Here is a 22,166-nt window from a genome sequence, read left to right as displayed (position 1 = left end):
TTCTGTTTCCATGATCTGTCCATTGATGAGAGTGGGGTGTTGAAATCTCCTACTATTATTGTGTGAGGTGCAATGTGTGTTTTGAGCTTTAGTAAGGTTTCTTTTACGTATGTAGGTGCCCTTGTATTTGGTTGCCCATGCCTTTATCTTGACATGTTGTTTCCTAAGTTTCAGAGTTCCAGGCCTTATATTAAGACCTTTTGCCACAGACCATGCAGAGGAGTGTGTCAGCAGAGGGACCAAGGCTTGGATTTCAGGTAGAGAACGGATTCGGTGCGGTAGACACAAACTCGAGGTGTGTGCTGTTGCAAAAAGCTTTACTTCTTGGAGTATATTTAAGCAGTTAGAACAGGTACATCATAATTGGCAGTCATCCAGCTCTTATTCATCACACCACCAATGTCCTTGCAAAGACGAAAGCTAAACATACAGTCTAGGAAACAGTTCTCAACTGCAAACAATAGTTTAAAAAACTGCAGTTATACTGCCAGATTTGTGGGCACCAGGTATGCATTCATCATTTATCTTTGCCATAATAAAGTTTAAACTCTATATTTATGGCCCCCTCAGAATAGTAAGGAAACTTTTGTAACCATAGTTAACTCTTGATAAGTTTGTTCAACTTGTTGGGACTTGTCTATGATCTATCTAAAAGAATCGTTATTGTTTTGAATCATGCTAAACAAAACTTTTTCAAAAGGGGGTAAAGGCTTTTCTGGAACAGCCATGTTGTTAGTAACTGCAATTAATTTCTCTCCTATTTTCTGGGAACTAATGAGTGCAGCAGTTGAATTCTTCGCAGCCGTTGAGTTCATCAGGATCATGATGGTGTGAGACGTTTCCGTCTCTGAACTTTCAGTTCCTGAGACATCTAAAGGTACACAACCATCTTCCCACACTGCTATATTCTTAAAATCAGATATTGCTGACAGGCTTAAAATTGCTAAGATCACCAAGGCTAGAACACAGAAGGCACCTCCACCGCAAGCATAGACCCCCATCATCATCTATTTGTAGGGAGACGGCCAGGACCTCCAGGAGGCCGAGCCATTCCAGGCACCTGCCTCTGTTCTGGATAGAAACGAAGCACAAGAGCTTCATGTCACGCAGACTCCACTGGAGTGGGTGTGGCACCTTTGATCCAGCTAGAGTTTTGTGCAGATAAAGCCAGGGCCTGGCTTCATTCTTCTGTATGTATGGTACCCACTCTTTCCCAGGGCCATACATGAAAAGTATCTTCTCTCCCATGTACTTGACACCTTTTTCAGATTAGGTGACTTTAGCTACATAAGCTGATTTCTGGTAACTTTATCCTCATTCCTCTCTCTAACCACTCAGTATTTCTTCTTCTTCCTCTTCTTCCTCTTCTTCTTCTTCTTCTTCTTCTTCTTCTTCTTCTTCTTCTTCTTCTTCTTCTTCTTCTTCTTCTTCTTCCTCCTCCTCCTCTCCTTCCTCCTCCATCTCCTCTCCTTCTTCTCATTATTATTATTATTATTATTATTATTATTATTATTATTATTATTATTATTATATTTCTGGTTACTTAATCCCCATTGATCTACTTACCTGTTTTCATGCCTTTACCATGCTGGTTTTCTTTTGTTTTGTTTTTAGGTTTTCCAAGAAAAAGTTTCTCTGTTTAGCTACTGGGTTGTTTTTTATTATAGCACTGTATCCTAATTTGTAAGCAGGTATGGTGATATCTCTAACATTACTATTTTGTGCATCCATATAAATTTTAAGATTATCTTTCCTATTTCTGTGAACACTTTCAGTCTATTCTTTGTCCCCCACCCATCCTGGGATTTACTTTGTAGTCCTGGCTGGCCTTGAGCTCTCAGCCTTCCCAGTGTTGGAATTCTAGATGACAGCCACATAACCTCATCTTTTCCCTTTTCTCAATTCCTTGACTTGCATTATCCAATCTCTCCTTGGGAATCGTTTAGTGAATTTTTAAAGCTTCAAGTACTATACTTCCACCTCCAGAATTCCTTTTTGTCTCTTTTAAAAGCTATCTCTCTTGGACTGGAGAGATGGTTCAGTGGTTAAGAGCACACACTGCTCCTTTAGAAGATCCAAGTTGGATTCCCATCAACCACATCAGAAGTCTGTAACTCTAGCTCCAGGCTAGAGCCTCTGCAGACACCTACCCTCATGTGTGCTTATACATAATAAAACTAAATCTCAAAACAAACAACAACAAAAGAAAAATGAACAGCATCTCTCCTTGTTGAAGGTCTTTGTGAGATGCTGTGTTCCTGACTTCCTTGGACTCGTAAACATGTGACAGCAGTCGAGGCCTCCCTAGTCGTCCTAGCATTCTGCCACCAAAGAGGCAGTGTCCACTGCCTTCACATTCAGGAGATAGGTATACAGTAGGACCTTTAGCCCTGTGAACTATCATAACATCTGCTCCACAGCTGCCCCAACCTTCCTGTAGTGTGTGTCCAAGTCCCTCCCAGGGTTTCTTCCTGCACCCTTCCAGATACTATGTCCTAGTGGGGTTTAACGGGCTGGGTAGGGCACAGAGACAAGGATGTCTCTTAGAGAATGAGGACCCCGGACTAACCTGTGGCTGTGCTGGAACCTTCCCTCACAGCTTCTATAGGACACAGAGACTGTACAAACCTCTCTAACCCTCGCTATCGAAAGCAAAATACTCATGGTTCACACCATTCCCTTCTCTATCTGGCCCAAGAACACACGAAGAAAAACAGAGGCCATCAGTGAAAAAGAATTTATTACATGTGCTCATAGTGACATTCTTAGAGTAGGTACTGCAGAGCAGGTAAGTGGTCTCTCCACCTCCCTCCTTCAGTGTTCCTGGTTATTTCTGGAATCTGCAGATCCTGGGTTTCTTCACACTGGTTGTTTCAAGTGACCAGAGATGGAAATAAGGAGGTGGCAAGGGTCCAGCTCAGGGCATCGATCCAGAAGCAAGGCCCTGGCACACCCCTCCCTGAAAGTCTGTCTGGCTTTCCTAGCCTGGATCCATCAGTGGTGTTTGTTTTTTTTCTTGGTGCTTTTAAACCCTCTGGCTGCACCCTGGCCAAAACAGACAGTAGAAGGTATTCTGGAACAGAAAAGCAGTCATATTAAACAATGGCATTACTTCTGACAACATGCAGCCAAACTTACAACAGCAGCTTGTACTTCCTTCACATTTGTATTCTGGAATGTTCTCCTTGGGCTCTGTGGGACACTCAGGAAACAGGGTCTGCCCTCTTGGGTCCTAGGATCAGCTCCTGGTCTCAGACCTACTTCCTGTGGGATGGCTTCCTGGTACCACCATACATTTGCTTAGAAGAAATTAGCCAGCAAGGTCGGCTCCTGCCGGGGCTCCTGTTGCAATGGTTTCCTGTTAGCTACATTGCTGAAATCTAATCACTACAGGCAGGCAGGGTACTCACAGGCCAAGGTCCAAAAAACTGTGGGAAGATGGCGGCTGGAAGGCAACTGAGGGACATACATGTCCCAAAATAACAGTTGATATTAGCTCAATCTGAGGAAGACTATCTGGCAGGCAAGTGTGGGAGAAGGTCGTCAGTTCCACCCAGCAGATGACAGTGTCATCGTGTGTGTGTGTGTGTGTGTGTGTGTGTGTGTGTGTGTGTGTGTGTCTACATGCTGGGCTCCAGGATCCAAAGCAAAGGGAGGGAAACTAGAATATTTAGGGTGTCACCTGCGATGAAGCACATCTTCCTGCCCAGTGTCGCCCACTTTCAAGCCTAGGGTTATACAGGAAGATGTGCACAGACCTGTGACTGTAGGTCCTTCTGCAGGGAGGTGGGGCAGCAGGTTCCAAGCAGACCTCCATGGCATCGCTGTCATCTCTCAGGGCTCTGGCTGCTGTGTCTGCAGCAGCTGGCATGGCTGGGCTACAGAGAACAGAGCAGTGAGCAACACTTCTACCGGCTTCCAGTATGAAGCTTCCAAGGAAGACACCATTTTTTTCCCTGCAAAAATGTTGGGGTTTTGTTTGTTTGTTTGTTTGTTTGTTTTTGTTTTTTACTATTTTGGCACCATTTACTGTTAAAATGAAATGTTCCTAATGGAAAGAGAAGAAGGCTCCATGGCAATGGTTGCGTGTTTATATAACTAAGTCTGATAACTTATAAATTTAAGTATAATGGTCCTCATCTCTCCCCCTTTCTAAGACAGCTGTGGCCAGGTACAAGTGTATGCCTTTAATCCTAGCACTAGGAAGGGAGAGATGGGTGCTCTCTTTGGGTTCTAAAGACTAGCTAGGTCTACGAAGTGAGTTCCAGGTGAGCCAGGGCTCTCACAGAGAGACATCTCCCCTACCCTTAACTCCCCCACCCCCCAAAAGGGTGAAAAACATGGTATGTAGACCAGGCTGGCCTCTAAACTGAGATTTGCCTTGTCTCTGCTTTCCAACTACTGAGATTAAAGGCATGTACCACCACACTCAGCCCTGACTAGGACTTTTCTTCAAGATTTTAAACATTTTTGTATTGATGTGCATGTGTGTGTGTGTGTGTGTGTGTGTGTGTGTGTGTGTGTGTGTGTGTATGTGTTGCTTCTGGGTGCCACACGTGTGTATGCCTAGAGGTAAAAAGCACTGGATCACTCTTTTTGTTCAATTCTCTGCTTTCATGCTCTCTTCCCCTTCCCCCTTCCCTCTATGTGCCCATGACTGGCCTCTTTTACTTATCCCCCCTTCTATTCTTCTTCTCTCATTTAAAAAAAAAAAAAGGCACTGGATCCCTTGGAGGGATCCAATTGAAATTACAAGCAGTTATGAGCCATCTGAGGCGGATATTGGGAATCAAACTCTGCTCCTGAGTTATATCCCAGTGCCCAAATGTCTTTCCATGAGGGAGAGATTTACTAGAACTAACTAGATTACACAGATTCTTGCCACTACTACCAATGAGCTGATCCAGCTCTGTAGAAGTCAAAAAGTATTGAAGACTCAGATTCTCAGGAAGCATTCCCACAATAAAATGGGCTTTGCAATTATTTTACATGGAAAGGTGCACTGTTTGAAGAAAATAGACTCCAATTCATGCAAACTTTATTTATTCTGTGTGTATGCTTAGGTGTGTATACTGTGTATGGTGTATGTTTATATGAACAGGACAGAAGCCAACCTCAGGACTCATTTTCTAGGAGCCATCTACCTTGTAGAGACGAGGTCTCTCACTGGAACCCAGAGCTCACAGATTAGGCTAAGCTAGCTGGCCTAACTCCAGGAAACCTGTCTTCACTTTCTTGCTGCTAGCACCACATGTGTACACCACACTTGGCTTTTTTGGTAGGTGCTAGGGATTGAACCTCAAACTTATATGCACTTCACAGAATGAGCTGTGTCCCCAACCCCAGTCAATGCAATGACTAATGATTATGGGAGTTCATGGAAAGGGATCGTTTTTTTTTTTTTTTTAAAGGAAGCAAAAGAGCATTCCTCTCAAAGTTCTTCCAGGAATTCTTTTCCCCAGGGCAGTCTAAACAGTCATGCTAACAGACAGCTTTGTTGATAAGTTTATAAAAGTAAGTGGTGGAAAGAAAAAAACACAAAAGCCCTAGGGGGGCCCACGGGAGACATGTGAAGAGCACACACACTTGAGACAGCCCCCATTGCCCTGCTGGTAGCATCAGAGGGCCATGAAAGACACCAGACCAGCCCAAGCATCTGCTAGCACCCCACCCTCTGCTCTCAGTGCCCTCCTGACTCCATCAATGTATAACCCAAGCATACTAACTCACTGTCCTCAGCGTTTCAGCTACCTGTATATAAAAACTAAGGTTTGGCCACAGTGTCTGTTCCCAGGCTTAAGACTAGGGACAGTCACAACTGGGTCCCTCACGTACCCTCTGTTTGTCTTGGGCTTATCAAACCGGAAATCCGCAGGGTACAGGTGTAGCCTCACCATGTGATCCTTCCGGTCTTGGCTGGTCTTGAACTTCTCTGGGCAGCTTTCAACCAAGCACTGGTACTACAAAGAATAAGGTGTCACCTCCACTCTCATCCTGCCCTAAGCCCTGATCCCAGTCACAACTGCCCAGTGTAGTCAACACCCACCATGTCTTGCCTCTGGGCCAGGATCTGAAATAGAGAATCGTGCCATTCCAGGATGTGGACATCCAGCAAATGCCCAGAGGGGAAGGCGCGGTTGCAGAAGGAGCAGGTATTTCCATGCATCATGTGGTAGTGGTGTTGGTAGTCTTCTATGGCGGCAAACACTTGGCAACAGCCAGCCACCTGACAGGTGAACTCGGGCACCCTGGGGAAGGAGGTGTGTCTCTTGGAAGAATGTCTCCTCCTCCCCCCAATTATCCCAAGATAGGAATTCCAGCAGGACTTCCTACACAGATTACAGCTGATCCTGGAACAAGTACAGCGTTTCTTGTGCCACCCCGAACCTTACTAATAGACTAGGGGAGGGAAGACCCAAACAAGCCGTGCTCATGTGCGGGCAGGGTGGTGCTAAGCGGATGCTACTTAGGTGTCATCTGGGAGGGGCAGGAGTTCCGGGGTGTAAGCGGACGAGAGAGGAGGAATCAGGATAGCACTAGCAAGCCGAGTAAGGCCTCGAAGCCAAGCTGCTCACATGGATTTTTCCGGCGTCTCGGACACTTGCGTGAGCATGTCCTGCAAGTACAGGTGCCGCTGCACATCCCCATCCTACAGAAGACACGCGCCAAGAGCCGTGGGTGGACTCGGGCCTCGAAGCCGCGCCCTACAACTTTGAGCCACGCCCCAACTCACAGAGATGCATCCAACCCCTTGGTCCTGTCCATAGGTCCCGCCCCACAAGCCCCGCCCACAGCGGCAGTCCTGCTCCTAGGCCCCGCCCCGTGGGGGGGAGCTCAGGAGATCTTTCGCCGGGTTTCTCACGCACCTCGAAGAATTCGTGATCCCGCGGGAAGCGCACGGGACGCGGCGCATATCGGAAGGGTGCCTCCCCAGCCGCAGGGTTGCGCTCCACGGGCAGCGGTTCAGCTGCCCCGGGCTCGCCGGCCAGGCGGGAATATAGTGCAGGGGGAAGCAACATCACTACGGCCGCCGCAGCCCTTCGGCCACCGTCGGAGGGGTGGTGACGGACGTGACGTCTATTAACTTCCTGTGGCGACCCTGCGGGGCGGGACGCGACGCGCGGAGGTGAGTCAGGGCTGGGTCTATGTTGTGGCGGGAACCGGTCGGAGAAGGGCGGGGCTGGAGCCGGGCGCGGGATCCGGAACGCGAGCCAGGCTGGCCTGCAGCGGTGAAGAGCCTGATTCTCTTGGGCCTCTGCCGCCGGCGGTCCGGTCTACCAGCCTGGGCTTGTCCCCAGCTCCACGGTACGACAGCCTCTGACTGTTTCTGTCCTCTCCAGACGTCCAGCTGGAGGGAGCGGTTTTGGGACGTTTGTCGTTAGTGTGACCCTTCTCTCATGACAACCCCGCAGTGCTGACCTGCTGGTCTTCTGCATCTGCTGCAGGTGCTCAGGGTTCAGGGGTGAAGGAGTCAGGGCCCGCTGCAGTTGAGGCAGGTTGGGAAGAAACCCTAACCTAAATAGAAAGACGACCGAAATGTGCAGCAGACACTTCGGGGTGCTTTGACTTTGCTCCTCTCCCAAAATAGTTATAGAGCGGGTCCTCCCTGTATGAATGTAGCTTCAAGAAAGAAGAGACACTACTGTTTAACAGATACAAATGAAAACCTTTTGGGGCTATTCTCCCTTCTCTCTCAGCCCAGGCCTTGTCCAGTCTGTTTCTCTTGCTCTCTATTCTGTCTCTGGATATTTTCCCTCTTACTTACAGTAAAAGCCTTCTCTTAACAAGAGGGACCTGGGAAGGTAGGAGATGTGGGAGGAGAGGGGGCACGAGGGAGACGAAGAGGAGGAGAAGAAAGGGAGGAAGAAAAAGGAAGGAAGAAAACCTTTTTGTTATTAAGTTCTGGAGATGAAAGTTTCTGATACATACCTAGACAGCTGTTTATGGGCTAGGGGTGATTATCTCTCATTCCTCTGTCTCTGTAAAAGCGTTTGGATTCTTGACATTTTGCAAATTATAAATTATAAATTTTTTTTGACAGGCCATGTTTTGGTTAGGTGTTTTGTTTGGAGGCTTTTTTTTTTTTTTTTTTTTTTTTTGAGATAGGATTCCACTGTGTAGCCCTGGAATTTGTTCTGTAGACCATACTGGCCTTGAACTAGAAGATCTATCTACCCGTCAGTGCATCCTAAATGCTGGGTATTAAAGGTTGAGCATTATAATCCACCTCAGGCCAGCCTGCTTTCTTGCTCAGGAGTGGCCCACTCCACAGTGATCCAGACCCTCCCCTGTTAGTCATCAGCCAAAGAGATGCGCCCACAGGCTGTGTACAGGCTGATCTGATAGAGAGAGTTTCTCAGTTGAGATTCCATCCTCCCAGATATGTCTACGTTTGTGTCAAATGTACAAAAACCGACCAGCACAGGTTGGTTTGTACTGTGATCCAGGAGCCTGTAATGGTTCTCAACCTTCCTAATGCCTCCACCCCTTTAATGCATCTGTTCACGTTGTGCTGACCCCCAACCGTAAAGCTAGTTCATTGCCGCTGCTATGGAAACGTACTGTATTTGTTGTGTAAGATGTGAGACGTGTGATGCCTGTGAAAGAGTTGTGGGGTCCTGACCCACAGCTTGGGAACCTCTGCTCCAGAATCTCTCCCTTTTCACACCTCTCTGCCTCCATCCCAACTTTTTCTTAATCACCGGCGATTGACAATGTGCACCTGACTTGCTCATGACCGGTTATGCCAGACTTGCTAAATCAGTTGTGTTTACCTCAGAACATCTGTAGTGATTAGTAAAGATAGAAACCAAGGCGTGTCAGAAGGTCAAGCAGGCCGTTTTAGAGTCAGTCAGACTTTGTTACAGCTGTGCCTTTCAACTGTAACTCTGTCTTCTTGTATGTAGGACAATTGTGTTGACATTGCTGTCCCTGTCCCTTGCCAGGAAATTGCTGAGTGTCTTTTCAGTTGTTATGACAATCGAAAGTTTAGATATATCTCCTGGGACATATCTTTTTTTTTTTTCTTTTTCTTTTTTTTTGGAGCTGGGGACCGAACCCAGGGCCTTGTGCTTGCTAGGCAAGCAAGCGCTCTACCACTGAGCTAAATCCCCAGCCTCCTGGGACATATCTAAACACTTAAAGGAAGCTACTACTTAGAGATGAGAGAAGCCCCCCGCCCCTTTTGTAGTTATCTGCAAATCATGAAGCTTGGCAGACTCCTTGGATTAATACATGGGAAAGAGAGAGTGATGTCTGAGGATTTACACATTTTTCTTGGATATGATTTTAAAACAAGTATGTGTGTAGGTGGTGTCTCCATGGAGTAGCTCTGCCCCGTGTCTGGTGGGCAGGGCTTGGTGTTGGTGGTTTACATCTTCTTTGCCGTCTGCATGTTGCCTTCAAGCCTTGAAAAGGCTCATGGTTACTGCTGATTTGAAGAGACCTTGGGGGTGGGGGGAGAAATTGGGGTTTTGTGTTTGCTTGCCAGGTAGCTTAAAGTACCTCTTTTGGGACCTACCAATATATTTTTAAAAATAACTCTTGAACATTTTACTTATTTTTGTATGTCTGGGTGCTTTTCTCTGCATTTTTGTCTGCACACCCAAGTGCATGCAGTGTCCATGGAGACTAGAAGAGTATTGGATCCCCTGGGATTGGAGTTTATAGATGGTTTCGAGCTACTACTATGTGGGAGCTAGGAACTGAATCCAGGTCCTCTGTAAGAGCAGCCGAATGCTCTTAACTGCTGAGCCATGCGTCCAGCCCCAAGGTAACTGCCATTTAAGATACTGTCAGTGCCTAGTTTGTAAAACTAAATGATTTCCACATTACTTAGTGACCATGACCAGTTCCCAGAAAAGAGAGCAAGCATATATGAAGGCAGCATTTGTTTTGTTTAATCTTCATAGCAACTCTGGGTAGCTCTGTTACTCCCTCTTTTCGGGAGAAACATGCAAGGGGCTAGCTAGCATTTTGCCTGGTGTTCACAGCTCATGGGTGACAGAATCATGTTCCTACTGTGTGAGACTCCATAGCCTACACTCTGCTGTTTTGTGCTCTTTATTGTGGATGCACTGAATGCCTCTTGATTTGAAAGTATTGTGCAGGGGATCTGACATTAACTTAGGCTTTGCATGTTGTTTTCATTCTTGGAGGCACCTGTTTTGACCATTGATGGAGGCTGATAAACTAAGAAACTGCCTTCCATTACATGGGTTTACAGTGTGGAACTCTCAAGGTACAGTTCCAAGATGGTACCACTTGTACATTAGCATACTGTGGGAGTGTGTGTGAGTCTCCTGTCCTTGGTACTATTTAACTCAGGGCTTGTCTCAATTAGAGATGTTAGCACAACAGTTAGCACAACTTTGAGTTACAAAGTCTTAGAGAATTTACAAGAATGCTCAGAAAATTTGTTGATACTAATAGTAAAGCCTCATCTCCAGGCATAGCTTCACTAATATTTGTGGATTCCAAATTTAAAATCCCAATAGAGGTTTATTACCATGTTTCTATAACACCCATAACATTTATTAAGCTTAATTTTGAATCTATAGCTAGTGTCTGTTTTCCTTAATGTGTTTTATTAGAACTTCTGGTACTGGCTGACTAGCTCAGCCATCAGTGGAAGAATAAAAGACCCCGTGTTGTCAGCTGTTAGCACCAGGATGTTGGTACATCTGTTTCCCACTAGGAAATTGTACACAGTGGTCAGCCACTTTCCACTGGGATGGTGGGCTAGAAATCACCATGACAGTCTTAACCAGTGGAACACTGGTTTAGAAATTCTCATGCTGTCTTCTGCTATTGCTCTGTGACATGAATACAGTTCTGTTTGATTTTTAGACAGGTTTTTGCTGTGTGTCCCAATCTGATCTTGACTGGGATCTTCCTGCCTTAGCCCCTGTCTTCATTAAGGTTTTACTGCTATGAACAGACACTATGACCAAGCCAAGTCTTATAAGGACAACATTAATTGGGGCTGGCTTACAGGTTCAGAGGTTTAGTCCATTATCATCAGGGCAGGAGCATGGCAATGTCCAGGCAGGTATGGTGCAGGAGGAGCTGAGAGTTCTACATCTTCTTCTGAAGGCTGCTAGCAGAATACTAGCTTCCAGGCAGCTAGAATGAGAGTCTTATAGCCCACACTCACAGTGACACACCTACTCCAACAGGGACACACCTGCCAATAGTGCCACTCCCTAAGCCAAGCATATACAAACCATCACGGCCCCTCAATTTCTGGGGTTACAGTCTCAAGCTGTTTTGATCTTCACTATTTATGCCCAGTGTCTAGACCCTAGTTTAACTGGACCTGGTCAGAGAATCAGTAAAAGCTGGAATATTTAGAAATCTTACCTACCTAAAATTTTTTTGTAGCCAGACTTGGACTAGAAAAGAAAACATTGAAGGTTTTAGAGTACAAAAAAGAAGGCCATACAAGTATGTGGACGGAGATACCACCTAACAGTTCGTGGTTTAGGAACTGGGTATGGCCTTAGGAGTGGGAAGGTTTTTTTTTTGGTTTTTTTTTTGTTTTGTTTTGTTTTTTTGTTTTTTTGTTTTTTCCCTCTTTTTCCCTTTTCTTTTGTTCGGAGCTGGGGACTGAACCCAGGGCCTTGCGCTTGCTAGGCAAGTGCTCTACCACTGAGCTAAATCCCCAACCCCCAAGAGTGGGAAGTTTTAATATGTCAGGACAAAGGCAGTAACCTTGGCTGGTGCAAGCTCCCTCAAGGACATGATCATTGTGTCTGCCCAGCAAGGGCCAGAAAAGCTGAGATAAAATAGCAGATCTGCTCCTTGGTCGCCCATGGTAACATGACGATGGACTGAAGCAGGAGTGAGAACCAGGCTTGCGGGGTCCATTTCAGTGATTTACCTGGTATAACTGGCTCTTTAAATGCTGATGTGAGCTGGGAAACAATTGGAAGCTCTGTGGACATGGGTACAGCACAGCGATCTCACCAGAGTTTTGATAGCTCAACCTGCCAGGGAAGGGGAGAGGCTGATGGTTGACATAATCTTGTCAATGGTCTTGTTGACAAAGGCTTGAATCAATCAAGAGACATTTTTTGGCTTTAATTTTATAAACAGCTTTCTTTCTGCCTTCAGGAAAACATTGGTATGTTGGTGTCTCAGAGCTAAATTATGAGTGAATTTCGGATTCACCATGATGTCAATGAGCTGCTCAGCCTGCTGCGTATCCATGGTGGGGACGGGGCTGAGGTCTACATTGACCTGCTGCAGAAGAACCGGACACCATATGTTACGACAACAGTGTCTGCCCACAGTGCCAAGGTGAGCACCTACTTCTGATACAGGACCATAGAGGCCTACAGGTGCTGGGCCATGGGTGCGGGTACTTATCCTAGGGCTGTGGGGATGGGAGTCTCTCCTGATAGCCCCAGCAAGGCTAATGCTGGGACAGCAGCACTTGGTGTGTGCCTCCTTTGAACCTGGCACTTTCTGTGCTCTGCTAGTCTTCTGGTTCCTGGCAATAAATAGCTCCTGTTCTTCACCCGATTATAGAGACGAATCAGTGTATGTCCAGAGAGAGAGAGAGAGAGAGAGAGAGAAAGAGAGAGAGAGAGAGAAAGAGAGAGAGAAGCCTCAAACCTTACACAGTCCTCCCCTCTTCCCTGTGGAGGAGACTTAGTATATGCAAAACTACTGGGTGGGAAAAGGGAAGCTACTCATTAATCACATTGGAATTTCAGGGGTTTTTTTTCTCCTCTCTTTCTTCCCTTTTCTCTGGTCTGAAACACACTATGTAGATATGTAGACCAGGCTGGCTTTGAAATCACAAAGATCTGTCTCCTGAGTGCTGGGATTAAAGTTGTGCGCAACACAACACCTGACTCCAGTATTATTTCCTTATTTATTAATTCAAAATTGTACATCTTTAACAAACGATATCTTTGAATTTGAAATCTACTAAAAATATGATTGTTTTTTACCTAAAACCATAAATAGAACACTACTTTTTTGCAGCTCTTGCAGGGACTTGGTTCAGTTTCTAGCTCCTCTCATGGTGGCTCATAACCATCTGTAACTCTAGTTCTAAGGAATCTGATGCCCTTTTCTGGTCTCTGTGGGCACTGCATGCTTCAGTTATGTAAGAGCGTAGTGGCTCCAGTACGGCAGACGAATTGGGTGGAGCATGGCTCGGGAAGCGCGCACTCAGTTTGTAGCCAGATCGGTAAGAATGGCTGAGTGGAACCCCTGAGTCGGTGCAGGCAGTAAGTCTGAGAGGCAGTGAGCTCAAGCTGTGAAAGGATGTGTGGGCTGGGAGGGGAATTGTGAGTGCTCCTAGGCCTGTGGGCATATCACTGAGAAATTACAGATGAAGAGAGGCTCGCTTCGGTGGACCAAAGACATTGACTTGATGTTTAGTTTAGAGATGTGATTACTTAACTCAAATTAAATTAACTTAATTCAAATTTGGTTTATTTTTTTGTGTTTCATTTTCTTGAAGTTTTTTTTTAGTATCTGATTTGTTACCATTATTAAATTACTTACATGCTTGTGATTTGAGGTCAAAATTGCAGAGTTTTCTCGAACGCCTGAGGACTTTTTAAAGAAATATGATGAACTGAAATCTAAAAATACAAGGAACCTTGACCCACTGGTGTACCTGTTATCAAAACTCACAGAAGACAAAGAGGTAAGCGTCTGCCTCACCTGCATCACCACACCTGCTTTGGGGACACTGAAAACACCCTCCAGTGTCTCCACTGAGTGCCTTGTCTTCTCAAGGAGCCTGGGGGTACATTTACTTCTGCATGTCCTGCTCTGCTCTCATGATGGAGCTGTGCCTCATGAGGACAATGCTTGGAAGGCATGTGCTGGTGAATGTTAGCCTTTCCATACTGGAAGGGTACCGGAAAACTTACAGGGAAATAGTTGTGTTGGTTTATGGTTTCAGTCTGCTTTCTTTGGGGCTGGAACATCAGGAGTAGCTTAGTAGAGAGGTGACAGAGCTGCTGCCCTCATGGCAACTGGAAAGAAATTCAGTTTGTGTTATTGACAAGTTAATTCATTGATAAAGTTAGAGCCTTCATGATCCATTCCCCTCTCAATAGCATCACCAGCCGGGGACTGAGCCTTTAAGATGTGACTCTTTTGGAAAGGCATTTCATTTCTAAACCATAGATACAGTGACTCATAGTAAGCTTGACTCAGAATGGCATAGACCAGGAAACACGGGTGTAGACGCATGAGGCAGGCGCATCTGCACGTGTCCTGTGTCGGTGTGGAGCCAGTGAGCAGTCATTGAGGCCCACTCTCCATCAATGCAGGGGTGTATGCCAGCCACTGGGACAGAAAGGGAAGTGGTACTGCAGCCTGGGTGCTGTAGGCAGAGTGCAGAGGAGTTTGTTCACTCAGGGGAATTAAGGCTTGACTATCAAAGAAGGCTGTGGGCGTTCCTTCCCCTGGTGTTTCGGTGACGTGACATGTGGTAGAACACTGAGCTTTGGTGGCGTAGTGTGAATGCATGGTTTTGTGTGTTTTCAGACACTTCAGTATTTGCAACAGAATGCAAAGGAAAGAGCTGAACTTGCAGCTAGTGCTGCAGCCAGCAGTGCCACCGGTTTCAGCATCCCTGTTGCAGCCTCTAAGATGTCCACACAGGAGCTAGAGGAACTGAGGAAGCAGCTTGGCAGTGTGGCTACAGGCTCCACACTGCAGCAGGTACCAGATCTACCATGGTCCACAATTTGCTAGCTAAGCAGATATGTCTACTCTTAGTAAAAACTAATCTGACATAGTGAGGCTAAGGCTGGATTGTGTTCTTCAGTCATAATTCTGACTTATCAGGGTAAACAGTGCAGAGAGGGCCTGGCCCAGTCCACATGCAGTGCATCTAAGCCAGCACACATCATGGTTCCCTACTGGAATTTGTGACCGTTTCCAACACGGTAGTACTTTTTAAATTACCAGATTGTTTCCTCAAGGTTATCCCCTTCCCACCTTGACTTGCTGCTGCTTGGATTTATTCTGCTTCACGCTGGTCATTTTGTGAGTTTCAAGTCCTCTTAGAGCCACCATGTGCCTGCTTTTGAGACCCTCAGACCCCTTTCCACAGCACCAACTTTGTAAAGTACCCCAGCCTCACCTCTGTGTACTGAGCACAGAGGACACAGCACAGTCTTTCAGGTATATCCCTGTGCCAGTTTCTCATTGCTTTCACACGGCGTCCCCTGTGTGACACGCAGGCCTGCAGAGCTAAGTTGCTACTTCCAAAGTGGCCAGTTTTTTCGACCTCTGGTTGTAAATCTCCCAGGAAGGGCAGTACTCTGTGCATGGCCTAGCATATAGCCTGTATGTAGCCTTTGTGGTTGGCCTTCTCCATAGGGTAAGGATTTATGTCAGTTGCTAACCCCTGTCTTATTCAGCTGCTAAAAAAACCCGATTCAGGCTCTTTCTGCTTTGTGTCCTGATGTGAAACACTTTGTAACATGCAGATACTTTCCCATGGCCCCCATAGCTGATGCCCTGACACTTGTGGGTTCCTTATTGGGCAGAGACCTTGAGAGGGCCTGGCTCTCTTGTTCTTAGTTCCAGATGTTGTCATGGGTAGTTAGAACCATGTCTCCTCTTTAAAGAAGATTGAATGTCCTATGTCCTAAAACCATGGACTTTTTCTATGCCAAAGATGTGTTAATTTCCATAGATATCTTGGTTTTATTTGCACTTTAGTATATTTTGTTTTTGTTTTTAAAAATGCCGTTACTAGTCTCTGGAACTTACAAGAAAGATGCTTCGAGACAAACAGAACAAAAAAAATTCAGGCCAGCCCCTCCCAGTCTTCCCAGCATGGGTATATGAGAGACCAACACTGGCTGGAGATTTCCTGATTGGTTCGGGCTTGAGCTCAGACACAACTTTGCCTATAGGTATGTGATGAATTTCTGATGCCTAGGAGTTTCTCTGTTTGCTTGCATGTGCCTCAGCTGGCTGTGAAACCATGAGTGACACACTGAGGCCCGGAGAACTTGAAGTGCTTGTTCTTGCATTCCTCCTGCCAGAGCCTTAGGACAGTTGGAGCTGGCCTCTGGGCTGTGCACGGGTGTGCAGACACAGGGCCAGCAGGACACTTTCCTGAAAAGTGATCTGTTATTGCCACATTCTACATCCAGCATTAGTGCTGTGCTCACAAAGTCTGAAAAGTTGTATCTGTTGAACAGCTCTGCTGTTTGAGAGCAGGTTCTTGGGATTCTAAGATGTGTGTATTGGCATACCACAGACTACATGCAACCCGCAGAGTCTTCTCAGATCAAAATATGAAAATTTGGATTGGCATAGCTTATGTGTGGTTTCCTGCCCGTTTGATGGCGGCCCCAGTTTAAGAGAATCCTAAAGTGGTGTGCCTTGCCACAGCTCATGAGTTCTGTATGGTGTTAGTGCAGAGGTCTACTGTCACCTTTGGAAACACCTTATAGGGCTGTTAGACAAATTGAGTGTTTGCTCCTGTCCCCAAGCAGACATGATTCTGCTGCAAGTTCATGGGACGGTAGAGACGGCTGTCTTTCTGCTGTGGACTTGTTTGCAGTGTTGGCATTTACCTAGTTGTCACCTATCCTGTCACCTGGTAGAAGTTATTGTCCCCTTTCCTGTCTGCTCTCCTTTCTCTACACAGACTCCTGTGGTAAGCATAATCACCATCCTTGACAGAGCCTCAACCTTAGACCTTACTTTTCTGCATAGCGCGTGTCCCTCAGGGTTCCTTCCTATTGGATTTCACCATCTTCAGCCTCACTTAGCATCATGAGTCATCATTTCTCCAGTTGTTCCAACTCTGCCCTTCCAACCACTCTTTCCAGCAAGCTCCCTGTCTTTTTCCATTGCCTCTGCTCCTTGGGATTAGTCCCAGATCTACCTCCTCCATCTCTGCTTTGAAGTGTCCAGGTAAACTTTATGTCACCTAAGGCCATTCTGCCGCTGTACCTGCCACCTCCCCAATGGCTTACTGACACCTGTAGTTGTTGAACGTTGAAAGGCAGTGAGTGTGCCCAAGCAAGCAGTCTTCCTTTCATTACCTTAATCCCAGTGACCATGGCTTCATGTGGGGGCACGGATCTTGACAACCTCATCTTTCTCCTCTTCTTGTAGTTCCCATACTTCCTGTAGGCATAGCTAGAGCCCACTTTCAATACAGGGCTGAGTCTCAGGTGAGCCTGTCCAGTGACAGCCCTAAATGCCCCCACCCTCAACAAAACCCTGACAGTTTGCCCAGGCTGGCTCTTCTGGCCCTTGAGCTCCATTTTCCACTTAGGCCCAACATGCCAGTCAGATAAGCCAGGTCCGTTACCTCAGGTGTTTACACATTGTATTTCCAACCCCTTCAGAGCGCAACTGAAGATCGGCAATAGTCACCCCTTCTTTGTCCTTCCTTGTCACACCTAATACAGTGTATGATGCTGGTTCATTTTGTTTGTTTGTTTTTTTTCCCTATACAGGCATGCTGATATGGGGACAGGGCTAGCTAGCATCTACTATGCTCAGGTGTTGATTAGAAGTGCAGAGTATCTGCCAGACCCATGCTTGGCAGTGAGGAGCTACCAGTGGTCATTAGAGTAAGCAAGGTGATTCGCAGCATTCCAGTAATGATATAAATACTGAGGAGTGGAGAGTCCCTCTGTCTCACCATGGAGGACTTTTGCTGCCCATGAACAGAGAGTGGTAGGCTCAGAAATAACCTATACAGAGGTCAGAGCTATTCTTAGAAGGTCCTGCCATTTAGGAAACACACAGAACAGCTGTCACAAACCATAGAGATTAGAATTGTGGTTTTGCCCATCAAGAGGAAAGCCAGTGGAGTAAAGTGAGAGCTGGAACTTGGAATTCAAAGGCATTGCTATAAGCTAGAGGTCTTGACCTGGGACTGGAAGGCAGCCGCACATAGAGCTTTGCATGTGCCACTTCTGCCCTCTGCAGTGGTGGATATGCAAGGCCCACGAAGAGGTTTTATGAAGTGCAAAGTGCATTGTGTGACACTTCTCCATGCTTTCAGGCCCAGGTTGTTTCCTGAATGACACCAGCACATGTCAGGCATGTGGGGACAGGAGGGAAAGCCATGCTGAGTGAGACAGGATGGCTGAGACAGAGCCACCTCAGTAGGTGAGCTGTGACCAACATCTTGTCCTGTTGATATAGAAGTAAGCATTTTCTTGACATTTGACATGTGGTGTCCTATTCATTTGTTTTGAGTTTTATATAGGGGCTCAGTATGTAGCCATGGTTGTCCTGGAAATCACTGTGTAGGCCATACTGCCCCGAGCCTCTCAGAGATCCACCTGCCTCTTCCTCCCAAGTGTTGGGACTGAAGTTGTATGCCACCATGCCTGGCCAGTGATGTCTTTTTTTTTTTTTTTTTTTTTTGGTTCTTTTTTTCGGAGCTGGGGACCGAACCCAGGGCCTTGCGCTTCCTAGGTAAGCGCTCTACCACTGAGCTAAATCCCCAGCCCCCAGTGATGTCTTTTTAAAGGAAACTTTTTTTTTCTTTTTTTTACAAACTGTAAGAATGATCTTTTATCGAGGGGGGGGAGGGTTCATTAATCTTTCTTGGCTACCGCCTTCCTCATGGCTGCCAACACGTTGCTCAGCTTCTCTTGCTTTCTCTTGGCATGGACTTGCATGCCTCCCCACTTCTTGCTGAACTTGAGTGCGCTCTTGTCTTTGGACACTTGAAGCAACTCCACTTGAAGCCACTTGTAGGGTGCGAAGCCACGCACCTCCAAGATCATGTCCCACACAAACTTGGTGTGCTTGGTGAGGCGCCAGCTGTGTCTCGACTTGCTGACACTCTTCCTCACCTTGTGGCTCTTGTTGAGGCCCACGGCCATGGGGTAGTGCAGGGCCATGGCTGCTGCTCTCCAGTGGTGGCCTGGCTAAGAAGCAAGGAAACCTTTTTCATTGGAGAAGTACAGACTTACTCAGCTGTGGTGACAAATGCTGCACACTTAGGTTGGGTTAGCTTTCTCACCACTCTGACCTAATACCTGACATATATGACTTATGGGAGGAAAGATTATTTTGGTCTCATGGTTTTGAATGTGGTCATTGGCTCTGTTGGGTCTGCTGAGACAGAATTTTGGCACCTGGACCCTGTTTACCTTATGGTGAACAGGAAGCAGAGAGCAAGAGTGGGCTAAGGACCAGGTATAACCTTGAAAGTAGACCCACTACTACCCCACTTCATCTAACGATATCTTTTAAAGTTTCCAGGATCTCCCAAAATGGTGGCGCCAGGTGAGACCAAGTTTCATATAGGAAAACATTTCATATGCAAGTCATTTTGTTTCTTGTTAGCCCTCAGAGGTCCATGGCCATCTCATGATATAAAACACATCTAGTTCCTCTCCAAAGTAACCAAGTCTTAACGTTTCCACCATTTTTCAAAGTCCAGAGTGTCTCTGAAACTCAAGGAGTGAGCCTCTATAAAACAAAAGTTTCATAATTCCAAGATACAGTGACACAGAGTAAGCACTTCCACTCTATAGGACTCAGAGGAGAATAGCTGGGCAGGAGCAGGGGCTGGGGTCTGGCCGGTTCTTAAGGCATTCACAGGGCCTCTTTCCTGTGGTTCAGATGCAAAGCGGTTGGCTTTATTCTTCTAGTACCAAGGACGGAGCCTAGGGGCTCCTGAGTATCAGGCAGACATAATCTCCAACAGCTGGCTGCTGCTGCTTTTTGGTTTTGCCTTTGGCTTTTTATTTATTTTATGGTAATGTTTTTCATTTTGATCACGTTTTCTCTTCCCAAACTCCTTCCAAACCCTCTCACCTCCCTACCTATCCAACTTTATCTTTCTCTCATGTTTAAAACAAAATTCAAAGCAAACAATCAAAATACCAATAAGACAAATACATACATACATACATACACACACACACACACACACACACACACACACACACACACATATACATACAAAAACCCCACCAAAAAATTCTTGAAGCTAATTTTGTGTTGGCTAATAGTCCTAGGCATGGGGAGTGCCCTATGATTTATGAACCCAGTGACACTCCATTGGAGAAACAGATTTCCCTTCTCCCAGTGAATATCAACTGCAAATTGCTTCTTGCTTAGGGTGGAACTTCATGCCTACTTCCCCTTCAGTGCTGGAACCATGTCTTGTCTAAACATGTGCAGGCCTTGTGCGTGCTGTCACGGCCTCTGAGTTCACACGCGCGTGTCTGTCAGTCCTGCTGTGTCCTAGAGACACCGTTTAATTGCGTTCTTTTTAATGGTGCTGAACTCTATCTAAGCCCCAGGCAGTTTTTCATGGGCTTTCCTAATCTATCTGAAATTCCTCAAATCTTCATGCTTTGCTCCTTTTCCCCCCATTCTCATTGTAAAACCCATATAAAAGGAACCTCGAATAATCTTGTCATAGCTTGAATAATGAATGCTTCAAAATTGCCTCACCAAATTCAACTGATCTATTACACTTAGGCTCATACTCACAAATTTTCAGGGCACAAATAGTATAAAGAAAAATTCTTTGCTAAAATGTGACCCAAGTGGCTTCCAGGTTTTGTTTCTATCTGAAGCCTCGTAAGCCTGCAGTTCACTCTAATGGTATCTGATCATCTGAGCTTACAAGAATTGCCCATAGAGTTTGCTTAAATTCTAGGCTTCTTCAGCCTGTATTTCTAAACATTTCCACTTTCTTCCCACAAGTCAGTTCCTAAGAACCACTTGGTCAGGTTTAGTCATAGCAACAATGTAACTTATTGGTACCAACTTTCTGTATTTGATACTTTTGCATAGCTGTGACTAGAGAACATCTTAAAAGTAGAAGGGGTTTTGTCAGGGCCCACAGTTTCAGATTTTAGCTAATATCCTTGGCTCCATTGATTCTGGGCCCTCATCATGATCAGAACATCAGCGCATCAAGAGAGTGTGGTGGAAAGGTTGTACCTTGTATATAGACAGGAAGCAGATCAAGGAAAGAGCTGGGGATCTGTAGTGTCCTACTTCCTATAGCCATGTCCTATGTCCTGAGCTTTCCAGAACCTACCAACTAGTGCCACCAACTGAGGAAAACACAGAATCTGTGCAACATGTCATATTCAAATCATAAGAGGAAATCACTTCCGCGTTCCATTCTTGTGTGTACAAGAAAGAGGTCACAGAGGAGGTTGGTAAGGCTATAGAGCCAATGGCATGGGAATCTTAGCATCTACTGTTGCCTGTGCCTTGCAGGTACATTGCCCTTGGCCTCCCAGGAGTCAGCAGTGGTGGAAGATCTGCTCTATGTGCTTGTGGGAGTGGATGGCAGGTACATCACTGCTCAGCCTTTGGCTGGGAGGCAGAACCGTACCTTCCTTGTAGATCCCAACCTGGACCTGTCCATCCGGGAGCTAGTAAACAGAATCCTCCCTGTGGCTGCCAGCTACTCTACTGTGACCAGGTGAGTCCCCAGTGTGACCAGCCACCTCCCTGATAAAGTTCTTTCGTGGCTTGTGATTCTCCCTTCTTCCTAAGAAATTTTGAAGAGCCTATGAGTCACCAACCCCTATCTTGACTCTTAATACCACAGAGTCCCGTTGGCTCTTAGTACTGGAGTGAGTAATTTGCTCTTTAGGTGAGAAGGGGACTTGGAGTAGCTCAACTTTTGTTTGGAAATTTAGCTCTCCCTCATAATGCCTGATGTATCTTTGCTGTAGGTTCATTGAGGAGAAGTCTTCATTTGAATATGGGCAGGTGAACCATGCCTTGGCTGCTGCCATGAGAACCCTGGTGAAGGAATACCTGATTCTCGTCACACAACTGGAACAGCTACACAGGCAGGGCCTCCTCTCGCTGCAGAAGCTCTGGTTCTACATCCAGCCAGCCATGCGTACCATTGACATCCTGGCCTCCCTTGGTGCGGACCTGCTGGCAGGTGGAGGGCTCCCTAAGGCATGGCAGGGCCATTCTGTCTGGGGCTGGTCATTCATAACGCTCTCTGGTGGCATGGTGGCAAGGCAAAGTTCTTGTCACATCTTGTTTTAGTGACCTATATAAGGAAGGCTCCAGTGCATTTCCTTTCTCTTGTTGTTGAAACAAGGTCCTCTTCTGTGTTCTAGACTAGTTAGCGAACTCAGTTGTACAGTCCGCACTGGCCTCTTACTTGCAGTCGCCTTGCTTCAGCCTCCCAAGTGCTGAGGTTTGGG

At 46.2% G+C, this 22,166-nt stretch overlaps 3 protein-coding genes across 19 annotated transcripts in view; 1 reads left to right on the top strand and 2 right to left on the bottom strand.

Moving 5' to 3' along the window:
• Positions 1-2,693: 2,693 nt before the first annotated feature.
• On the bottom strand, positions 2,694-7,099 carry Zfp511 (zinc finger protein 511). 9 transcript variants are annotated; one of them, NM_001106309.1, is made up of 6 exons: positions 6,867-7,099; positions 6,576-6,649; positions 6,047-6,248; positions 5,836-5,960; positions 3,759-3,878; positions 2,694-3,073 (listed from the first exon to the last, which is right to left on the bottom strand). In NM_001106309.1, the coding sequence occupies exons 1-6, from the start codon at positions 7,017-7,019 to the stop codon at positions 2,995-2,997; spliced, it is 753 nt and encodes a 250-aa protein (NP_001099779.1). In that variant the 5' UTR covers positions 7,020-7,099; the 3' UTR covers positions 2,694-2,994. The 9 variants fall into 9 exon arrangements, 8 of the variants coding, with proteins under 8 accessions (NP_001099779.1, XP_038963607.1, XP_038963610.1 ...); XM_039107679.2 differs by having other exon boundaries at positions 2,724-3,073; positions 3,759-3,956; positions 6,867-7,019; XM_039107682.2 differs by having other exon boundaries at positions 2,724-3,073; positions 3,759-3,956; positions 6,576-6,616; positions 6,867-7,019.
• Positions 6,988-22,166, top strand: part of Tubgcp2 (tubulin gamma complex component 2) — a 26,736-nt gene continuing 11,557 nt past the window's right edge. For 3 of the 9 annotated variants that reach the window (XR_010053003.1, XM_063263839.1, XM_006230457.4), the window contains exons 1-7: positions 6,988-7,126; positions 12,115-12,300; positions 13,538-13,666; positions 14,518-14,694; positions 15,740-15,899; positions 21,214-21,421; positions 21,678-21,877. Coding sequence is in view for 8 of the 9 variants with exons in the window: in XM_063263839.1 (XP_063119909.1) it covers positions 12,151-12,300; positions 13,538-13,666; positions 14,518-14,694; positions 15,740-15,899; positions 21,214-21,421; positions 21,678-21,877 (1,024 nt within the window). In the remaining variant the exon portion in view is untranslated. Of the gene's footprint in view, positions 7,306-9,609; positions 9,773-12,114; positions 12,301-13,537; positions 13,667-14,517; positions 14,695-15,739; positions 15,900-21,213; positions 21,422-21,677; positions 21,878-22,166 lie in introns of those variants that run through there. The other 6 variants (XM_006230460.4, XM_063263843.1, XM_006230459.5 and 3 more) reach the window with 5 other exon arrangements.
• On the bottom strand, positions 18,363-21,216 carry LOC120099957 (60S ribosomal protein L36-like). Its single transcript, XM_063281020.1, has one exon. The coding sequence runs from the start codon at positions 18,864-18,866 to the stop codon at positions 18,558-18,560; it is 309 nt and encodes a 102-aa protein (XP_063137090.1). The 5' UTR covers positions 18,867-21,216; the 3' UTR covers positions 18,363-18,557.

Source organism: Rattus norvegicus, chromosome 1, assembly GCF_036323735.1.
Source record: "Rattus norvegicus strain BN/NHsdMcwi chromosome 1, GRCr8, whole genome shotgun sequence".
NCBI classification, from domain to species: Eukaryota; Metazoa; Chordata; class Mammalia; order Rodentia; family Muridae; genus Rattus; species Rattus norvegicus.
Note: the sequence above shows the minus strand (reverse complement) of the source record. Positions and strands in the feature narration are given on the sequence as shown.

Excerpts from the sequence above, each read along its gene's own strand:
- Zfp511 (XM_039107679.2), bottom strand. The coding sequence starts at position 7,019 with ATGTTGCTTCCCCCTGCACTATATTCCCGCCTGGCCGGCGAGCCCGGG. Across the intron at positions 6,650-6,866 it reads GGGATCACGAATTCTTCGAG|GATGGGGATGTGCAGCGGCA; the intron begins GTGCGTGAGAAA and ends TGTCTTCTGTAG. Across the intron at positions 5,961-6,046 it reads TGGCCCAGAGGCAAGACATG|TACCAGTGCTTGGTTGAAAG; the intron begins GTGGGTGTTGAC and ends TATTCTTTGTAG.
- LOC120099957 (XM_063281020.1), bottom strand. The coding sequence starts at position 18,866 with ATGGCCCTGCACTACCCCATGGCCGTGGGCCTCAACAAGAGCCACAAG.